This window comes from Rutidosis leptorrhynchoides, chromosome 7, assembly GCF_046630445.1.
Source record: "Rutidosis leptorrhynchoides isolate AG116_Rl617_1_P2 chromosome 7, CSIRO_AGI_Rlap_v1, whole genome shotgun sequence".
In the NCBI taxonomy this organism is placed as follows: Eukaryota; Viridiplantae; Streptophyta; class Magnoliopsida; order Asterales; family Asteraceae; genus Rutidosis; species Rutidosis leptorrhynchoides.
The window spans coordinates 325103566-325113315 of record NC_092339.1 but is presented as its reverse complement, the minus strand read 5'-3'; the positions used below and the strand labels follow the sequence as shown (position 1 = coordinate 325113315).

Genomic DNA, 9750 nt, shown 5'->3' with positions numbered 1-9750 from the left:
AAGATGAGAAGTGATCTCTACAAATTGCAACATGACATGTAGCACCACTATCAACAATCCAACTCGTGTCATCATGAGTAAGATTAATCATATCATAATCAATACAAACAAAGAATTCATCCGTAATAGTGTTAACTTCAACCTTATCAGCATCACCACCATCACTTTTCTTTTGTTTATTCTTGTCATATGCCTTTTTCTTCTCATTCTTCAACTTTGGACAATACCACTTTGTGTGCCCCTTTTCATGACAATTATAACACTCAACATTAGCAAATTTACCTTTGCGTGAGCTGCTACGATGATTGCCTCTTTTACCCTGACCTCTACTATGACTTCTCCCCCGCGTTTCTGTGACCAAGATATCTGACTGTGAAGAGGAACCTTGTGACTTTCTTCTCATCTCTTCATTCAAAATACTACCCTTAGCCAATTCCATAGTGATAGTACCATTCGGTGCAGAGTTGGACAAAGATGTCCTAAAAGTCTCCCAAGAGTCCGGTAATGTACCAAGTAACCAGAGACCCTGAATCTCATCCTCAAACTTGATACCCATACCTGCAAGCTGATTTATAATACCCTGATATGCATTTAGGTGATCTGTAATAGGAGTCCCATCATGATACTTCAAAGCCATCATCTGCTTAATTAAGAACAACTTGTTATTCCCAGTCTTTCGTTCATATAACTGCTCAAGCTTTTTCCATAAGGCTTTAGCATCAGTCTCCCCAGTAATATAATTCACAACATTATCATCAATCCACTGCCGAATATACCCACATACTTGTCTATGCAAAATTTTCCATTGAGCATCAGATTTTTCCTCAGGTTTATCCTCAGTAAAAACAGGCAAATAATAATCTTTCACATAAAGAAGATCCTCCATTTTACCTTTCCAAACATGATAATTTGAACCATTTAAACTAATCATTTTACTTGTATTAGCTTCCATCTTTCACACAAGTCAAATCAAATAACCTAGCTCTTGATACCAATTTGATGGGAAAATAATCACCACGGGCAATCTACAAAGCGGAAACAAACCCGTTTGACAAGCATTTCCCGACCCGTATGAACCCGTGAGGAAACTAACAAAACAAGCTATATCAAAATCAACCCAAATCAGTCCCCAAATCTGTTCCAAAATCAGTAGCTAAACAATAGTCAAGCACACACAATACACGAGACATTTTACGTGGAAAACCCCTCAAAATCGAGAGTAAAAACCACGGGACTCGTAAGCCACTTAAATTCCACTATCATCAACAAGAGAGCAATACAATAATCCTTCTCTAGCTCAACTAGAGGTATACAACATCATCATACTCTTGAACAACAATAATCAACAAGTATATGAAGAAATTAAAGACAAAAGATGAACAACACTACCAATAAACTGCCCTCTGTTCCAGCAGCAAAATCACGAGCTACAGGCCTTTCTAGACGAATTCAACGGTTGAAAATGTTGGCACTGATGTCAGGAAGACACAGCCCAAATATCGTGAAGATTCAACGGTCGGATCTCCGGAGATCGTCTCTTTTCTGGCCTGCTGTCACTGTAGACGGGAAATGTGTTTTTCACTCTTTTTCTTGATCTCTATCTGATCTCTCTTTCTCGTATCATTAAATACAGCTGCACAACTTCAAATTAAAGATGCCTCTGATGGTTGACCAAGTCAAACAACCAATTGGGCCTAATTTGTTGGGTTTGGGCCATTACTTTCACATAAATGGAAACAAACTAATAAACCCAACAATAGCTCGACCTTATATTATATTGGAGCCTTTTGTGCACAACTTGTGGATTTTTCTTGTCGGTATAAACGTCCCACCATAGTCTATGAGCAGCAAATAAAAATTCAAGACTATCCTTTTCTCACAAAAATCAAATGTACTACCTTAAATAATCATTTTAAGGGGGGAAATTTTTAATCTATCTAAGGAATTGTCTATTTCTTCAAAACTATTATACTGCGTATATACGTTAAGTCAAGGTACACGCACCCCTCATTGCTTTCGCTATGTTCTGCACCCCTAAACGAAAACATGTTAAAAAGTAGGGTTGATAGAAGTGAACTAACCAAGAAGAAATAACGTTACAGCAACTACCAAGGAAAGTTGTGGGAGCGTAAGAGCGTGGTTCATTTCTCGGCCACATGATTTTGCCACAAATTGCAATCTAAAAAAGTTGGTGTTGTTTATTTATTAGAAATTTTTGTACAGCCAAAATACCTTTGGCGGCAACTTTTGTTTCCATATACAGAACACTGAACACCCTCAATTGTAGTACTTATCTACTACTAGTATATTTCAGCCCAAAAGGCCAAAACCATACTGTTTTTGGGTCAAAAATTTTGGTCACCGATGTAGGCTATTTAATATTTAATGATTAAACAATGTGCATCTGAAGTTGCAATGATACGTTAAGTTTGTTTCAGTATTCTAACAACAATTTAGAAAAGTTTTGTAGTGAGAATAGAAGTCACCGCCTTATATATTATAAGATCACCCGTAGACTATGACGTGAAGTTATATTTTGCACTTTTTAAAGAAAAAGTGGTTTTTTGACTGCGACATTGTGGTAATGTCAAAATTTTGAAGGTAATAAAGTGTTGAATTCGAGTGTTAAATTCGAGTTGTAATGTATTGGTACATGATATGGTGAAATATGATTGGAAGCTCTGTATAAAATAATTAAATTAATAATGTATATGTGCACATGTCAATTGATGATTGGACCAAAAATATCAAACCCCAAAAATTTTGTGTCGGGAATCTAACTAACGCCTAATGAGCGTCATGAGTAAAGCCCCACTAGTGGCGTCAGATCAGAAATGGTCCACATCGACTTTTGGGGCGTCGAATTCTTGGGGTAAAGCCCTGTTGTAGGGGGTCTAAGGCTTATGTAATTATTAATGGTAGGCGTATTGTAATGGGGCGTGCTAGAGTTCGTGAGCACGCCACCAACACGCTAGTAGTGAGGCATGTTGGTGGCACATGAGGCTCGCGTACTGCTGCAGGGTACAAGAATAATTCATGGCGTGTAGACGACGTGGCCTATCCTTATTGGTCTTTTTTTTAATACTTTTTATACCTATTTAACATCAAACTTCCAATCATATTTTTTTAACACATCACTCAATACGTCACTCGACACGCCTCCCTACTACCCTCATTTTCTCAACACATTTGTCACGTCAAGGCCAACTATCTCACCTCACCCACCAACACACCAAAAAACCTCTTCACCGTAACAATTGGTTTACTTTCTATTGTTTATGTACAGCAGTGAAACAAGAGTCCTGGTCAAGAAACTGACAGGCACATTTAGCCGGTTTAAGAGCAGGCACAGTGATCTTAAACATCACCACGGAGTATACTACTATATAAAAATCGGGCAAAACCAAAATTTGCGTGGAATGCTGAATGCACATTGATTAAGATAAGATCCGCGAAGACATCTTATTACAGCAACACAAATTCAACTGTCTTTTAGATTATCTGTAACAGTTAATATATTTTGAACGACATCTACACCATTTGACGCCTATCTTATTCATGACCCGTTATCAACTAAACTAGATATCAGTTATCGTTAACTTCACATAACATGTGTAATAATCCGTAATAAGATGATATACATTAACATCATATATGCAAAAATAGCATATAGTTCACAATATATTTGCAAAACACATACTTTGAACACAATTATAAACTCAACAATTTTCAAAAAATTGCTTGCTCTCCTAATTCTTGCCCAGCCATACCTTCTTCAAGCACCCTTTTAAAAAAATCTTCCAATGTATCCTTCCCATAACTCGGTGTATCCTCATCGCTATATTCCTTAGTTTCGGGATCATAAATTAACATACTTTCGGCCGCATAATACCTCCCGATTTTCCCAAATTCCGCAGCATCTTCCAATGAAGGAAATATATTCACGAGAAAATCAAGAACCCCAATAGCAAAATCCATAATCTCAATCGGAACTTTAATAAAATTCGGCTTTTTTCCCACAAGTTTAAACAACATTTCCCCTTGTTCTAATGGCGTTAACGCCTTTCCAGGACCACCAATAGGTAAAATCTGGTTAATCTTATCGGTTTTCAACACGCAATCAGCAATAAACGAAGCTAAATCTTGCTCGCTAATCGGCTTACAAGCACATAATTTCCCATCACCAAACATAACATATGGTTTACCATCTTTCACAAGCTCAACTTGACCACCTAAACTTTTGAAGAATGCAGTTGGTCTAACAATACTATAGCTAAAGTTTTCATCTTTTTCAGCTTCTTCAATCAATTCAGCCTCGAATTTCAATTTCGCTCGTTGGAATTCAAGTAGAGGTTTTTGCACACAAATTGCAGATAACAAAACAAAATGTTTAGCCCCAAAATATTTACCAGCCAAAAGACTATTTTTTGTGGCTTCATAATCAATTTTCCATGAATCTTTAACACCACCAGATCTACTAGCAAGACAAGATACAACAACATCAATTGAAACCCCTAAATTTTCTACACTTTTTTGCAAAATATCCAATTGGGTCACATCTGAAAAGCAAACATTAGCTCCATTTAGTTTATTTAATGTCTCTTCTTTGCTGTTCTTACCCTTGATTCCACTTTTTTCTCTACAAACTGCAATCACATTAAACCCTCTATTAACCAATTCTTTAACAACAAAATTACCAATGTACCCAGTTGAACCCACAACTAAAACATTAATATCTTTAGGGTTTTTGTCTCTAAATGAGGATTTGGGTGGTGATTCGATGGTTGAGGGGGCTGAAGCAGTTACAAGTTTGAGTCTTTTTGTATTTAAAAAATGGGTTTTGGATAGATGCAATGGAAGAAATGAAAATGGTGATGAACTTACTTGAAATTTATTTGGGTAATGTGAAGAAAGTAGATTCTTGAATCTTGAAGTTGATGGATTGAGTGTTGTGCTGTAGAATGAAGCAGAAGTGGACATGGTTTAATTTTGAAGATGATGAAGCAAAGATGGTGGGAGTGATGGGTATTGATCTTTTTTTTTTGGAGAAATTATTTCTTTTTTATCCCTTTTGTATTAAAGAATCCAAATGATTGGTTGGTATTTCATCTCAGTCTTCTGGTAACGAATATCATCTTTTTAGTTCTATATTAATATTTCTCAATCATAATCACTATTCAGCAGTTAGTACAGTACTAGTAATTATTTTGTCTATCAGTTGCAATTTTTTTTTTGTTATTAAGAGCATAACAACAACAACAATATCAACACTCAATCTCATAAGTGGTTATGGAAAGATAACATGTAGACAAACTCTCCCCTATTTCTAGAATAAAGATAAGTGATTTCTCCACTCAAATTGAAATAACTCAAGAGTAGAAAATCTATGAACAGATAAATTGCTTTCGAATGGACCTCCGATCAATAAATAGGTCAAAAAAATGTGAGACATAATGGTAGAATCAAATTTTTTATAGGTTTTTTGTTATTAACAGGTTTAATAAAATTAGTTACTCGCTTTGTTAGCCTAGTTGAAAAAAGTGTAGTGATTCACTATCACAAACGTCACACATTCTTTTAACGGCAGTTGACGGAGTTGAACGCGATGTCGACACCCACCTACCCGATTATTTCCTTAGTAGAGAGTTTGTGATTTTCTGTATGCAACGATATGAAAGCACAACTGCCAGAATTGATTGCATCAATCTATTACTTTTGGCATTTAATGGTGAAAGGATGCAACCCTAATTGGTGAGAATATTTCGGTTGGCATTTTAGCGGGAAAGTCCTTTGATTGCAACTTTTGATCATACCGGCGTGTTGCCCCTGTAAGGGAGTCTACCCCTTTAGTTGACCGCCATTGGGCCAGAGAGAGTCTCAGTCCGTGTTCAACGGCTTGACTAGCTCAAACGGAGGCAGCTGGATTGTGTAGATAGGCTACGGAGCCACAGATATTTCAAAACGGAGACGGCACGAAAAGACTTTCGTGTTATTTCCACGACAGTATCGAGTTAGCTGTTACGGGCGTACACTTCACACTATCGAAACCCGTTATTAACCATAACTATAAAGTAATAAAATAACTAACAACCATATTGCAACATCCTATATGCACATCTGAGTTGCAGAACTTGAACCACGATCATCGAGGGGCCTATATTTAATATAAGCAACAGACAAAAGAGGTAACAAAAAAGGATCAACAAATATTTTCTTGCCTTCTGTCAAGTCTCTGCATTCATCATAATCATAACATCATGATATAGCGCAAGAAACATACACCAAACACGAGTGTAAAAGACATAAGCTCTCACTACCAGTTTGGCAAATTGATACGCATTCAGGTACATACAAGAACCACACTGCGTAAGTACTAGCTGAAAACGTGCACGTTATACTAGAAAGAAATTAACAAGACCATAACAAAAGATGACTATATGAATGTCACTAGACCAAACCCTTGGATTATAGTCTATGCATCACATATGAAAAGAAGCCATTTGTACAGTACAACCCGTCATTTGACCGGGACAGTTTCATCAAACCACATACAAGTGGAGTAAGAATTACAATAAAAAAATAACACCAAATTGGTGAAAGTATTTCTGATCATTCAATTGTGTAACGAATAAACCTGACCAATGTTTCCATTGATAAGAGATGTGTTTTTTCGATGATTACTGCCCATAAAAAGCCTGCAGACGTGATCAAACTTGAGAAAGAACAGGAGGAGATATGGTCCGAGTGTTGTACGATGTGCAGTGGGAACATTTCTGCCCGATTATATGGAAGATAACTTCTGTTGTGTTGTTGCAATCATTACATAAGATCCAAACCTGCAAGTTTCACACTTATTAAACATATACGGTTTTCCAAGGTTGCAAAAATCGCGGTCGGGACCTTTTAGGGAGTACGCGGCAACTCAGGGAGTACTTGGATGTTGACCAAGTTTGACTTTGACCAATTTTGACAGATTTTCTGAGTAATCCTGAGTTTTGGCCAAGTTTTGACCGATTTTCCAAGTTTTGGTCGAGTTTTAACCGAGTTAGGCCGAGTTTTGACCGAGTTTGACCAAATATATAAGGTAGTACCTTCTTTTGCCTGTAATGTTCCGGCATGACAGTATTTTCTCTCTGAAAAATAAAAACAAATGAGCTTTATTAAAGTGAAGAATGATCAGGAATGCTTTATCAAACTTTTAAAAAAATAAAATAAAATATACAATCATAAGATAAAATCTGCCATAAAGCTTGTATGTACTTGATGGTAAGTGTCAATATCTTAACAACAAAGCGTTATTTATGATACGAAAATTGGGGCAAATATCATAAAACTATATAACAAAGAGTTGATTTGAAACACACCTCCTCATCTAGTATCTTCCAATATTTAGACATATCCATTACTGATTTGGAGCATATCGGACATGAATATCTGTTTATACATAAAACAAAACAAATCTAGCAAATAGAATATAAAATATAATAAATAAATGAACTAAGAGAATCATGAGTATGCTTACTTATTACGTTGAAGCATCTCGTCACAACATTCGGAGTGCATTGTGTGCCCACATTTCATGACAGTAGTATCTTTCAGTGAGTCGAACAAATACTGTATACGCAGTGGTACAAATATTAAAACGAGCGAGTTTTTTAGAGACAAAAGTGCAGTCAAATATAATATAAATATAAATAGTATAAATAGAAGGTGGAATATAAAAACCTCATAACATATTGGACAGTGATGGCGCATGGAATTTTCAACACATGAATGGTTATCACGTAGTTTCAGAGCATAACAAGATCCTAAAAATTTAATAACAAACCGATAAGAGCTTTAACAGAAACATTTAAACGGAAAACTCAGTTGACATCCAAAAGTCAAAACGTAGACTTTTATTGACCACTGCAACAAACAAAATCGATCAAACCGGAGTTACATAGGTAGGAAGCGTTAATACATACCACATTTACTGCAATGGAAAAAATTCTCACGACCGCCAACTCTGTACAATATAAACGGAAAAGTACTTTACTAATTTGATACATATAAAATTAATCGATAAAGTAATAAACAGATAGGGCTAAGATCTTTATGCACATGGCCCACTAACCTACAGATACCACAATCGTCACAGTGGAACTGCTCCTTCCCAATCTGCAGTGCGAAAGTTAGATTTAGTAAAACATTAATAATCGACTCATATGATATAGTGTATATGTATATGAGATATGAATCGACTTAGGTTATAACTTATACATCATCATCGTAGAATTTGCAAATTTCACAAAAGTATTCGCCCATATTGACACCACAGTTCTTGCAGACACGACCAACCTGGACATAGTTACAAACACTCGTAAATACAGCTAAATACTTAAATACTGATAAGAATCGAGTAATCGGTTAGTCTCAGATATATACCGGCTGCTCGGTGTCACAAATCAAACAAATAACCTGCAACAAACAAAAACTTCATCACAACAGAAAAGCATACAGCATTACCAGATTCACGAAAATCGATGTGCGAAACGTACTTGCTTTACATCATACCGGACAAGATCATGGCGATCAGATGGACTTTTCAACAAGTTCTGAATAGAATCAATCAATTAGGTCAATATATATATAGATACATATATACACAGATCTATGATATCATAGTTATTATCATCGATTAATTTACGATATAACTAGTTAATAGCATTAATTTTAACAGTAGATTGAAATATGATGTTAGTACCGTAGCTTCATTATGACAATGGCGACAGCCAAAAACTTCATTGCAACAGGGAGCTCGAATCATGCATCTTCTTCGATAATGTTTGCATCTAATAATAACATTTAATAAAATCGAGAATTAATATTATTAATTTAAGGAAGAGCAGATAGAATTGAAGTAGATACGAACCCGTAATCCATCTTCCCAAAATTCAAGCGTTCCATTGACAAGTTTCAGTTTCGCAGGTAAAGCTTTGCGTTTAATTGTCAATTTTTGTCCATATATTCGAAACCCTCGTTTCTCAATCTAATCTAATACCGTATTTTATTAATTAATTATTTTAGTTTTTATTTTTAGAAAATTGATGAATAAGCATGACACATATAATATATTTTCATATTTATAACTCTAAATAAAGATTAATATTAATATTATATAAAGAAAGTGAATACTAAAAAAATCATACTTATAATTAATTAAACAAAATTTGTAAACTTAAATAAAAATAAGATATGCTTAAAAATATAGCCCTAATGGTTACGTTTAACATGCTCATTTTTTGTTCTTAATATTTAAAAGTACGTCTATTAATTGAATAGTTTAACGGTGAATGTTGAATCATATACAATTAATTGGGTTTGTTAGTGATATATAAATGACAAATGAAGATAAACTAGCTCAATAATTTATGAATAATCACAGACTTAAAATACTTTATTAACTATTCAGCACCACAATTCTCATTAATATCTTTCTTCAATCATATTCATTTATTTTATTTATTTAATTACAAATTATATTATAACTATAACATTTAAGAAGAAGTCAGCACTGTTCACGACATTATTTTAATCCAAAAGGGTAATTTTGTCTTTTCATCCATGAGATATTTAATCGCTTTCTTGTATGTTGTTTCCTCCACCGACTCTTTTTCCCCAAAATCTATCGTCCCACCATATTCTATCTACCTTGCGATTTTTGTGATGCTTTGTTGCAATTAATAGTTTAACACCAGAGTTTTTGAT

The 9750-nt window shown here is 35.0% G+C and overlaps 2 protein-coding genes across 2 annotated transcripts; both read right to left on the bottom strand.

Moving 5' to 3' along the window:
- Positions 1–3427: 3427 nt before the first annotated feature.
- Positions 3428–5034, bottom strand: LOC139857759 (divinyl chlorophyllide a 8-vinyl-reductase, chloroplastic). Its single transcript, XM_071846597.1, has one exon. The coding sequence runs from the start codon at positions 4978–4980 to the stop codon at positions 3730–3732; it is 1251 nt and encodes a 416-aa protein (XP_071702698.1). The 5' UTR covers positions 4981–5034; the 3' UTR covers positions 3428–3729.
- A 1340-nt stretch (positions 5035–6374) lies between these two features.
- LOC139856882 (E3 ubiquitin-protein ligase MIEL1-like) lies at positions 6375–9042 on the bottom strand. The gene is made up of 12 exons (XM_071845600.1): positions 8915–9042; positions 8747–8834; positions 8541–8597; positions 8428–8460; positions 8263–8340; positions 8117–8160; positions 7968–8008; positions 7726–7808; positions 7523–7614; positions 7365–7434; positions 7092–7133; positions 6375–6836 (listed from the first exon to the last, which is right to left on the bottom strand). The coding sequence occupies exons 1-12, from the start codon at positions 8947–8949 to the stop codon at positions 6708–6710; spliced, it is 792 nt and encodes a 263-aa protein (XP_071701701.1). The 5' UTR covers positions 8950–9042; the 3' UTR covers positions 6375–6707.
- Between the last annotated feature and the right edge of the window lie 708 nt (positions 9043–9750).

What these genes read in the sequence shown, in the direction of transcription:
- LOC139857759 (XM_071846597.1), bottom strand. Translation starts at nt 4,980, where the DNA reads ATGTCCACTTCTGCTTCATTCTACAGCACAACACTCAATCCATCAACT.
- LOC139856882 (XM_071845600.1), bottom strand. Translation starts at nt 8,949, where the DNA reads ATGGAACGCTTGAATTTTGGGAAGATGGATTACGG. An exon ending in GCAAATTCTACGATGATGAT is followed by an intron (nt 8,161 to 8,262) that starts GTATAAGTTATA and finishes TTCGCACTGCAG; the next exon opens with ATTGGGAAGGAGCAGTTCCA. An exon ending in GAGATGCTTCAACGTAATAA is followed by an intron (nt 7,435 to 7,522) that starts GTAAGCATACTC and finishes ATGTATAAACAG; the next exon opens with ATATTCATGTCCGATATGCT.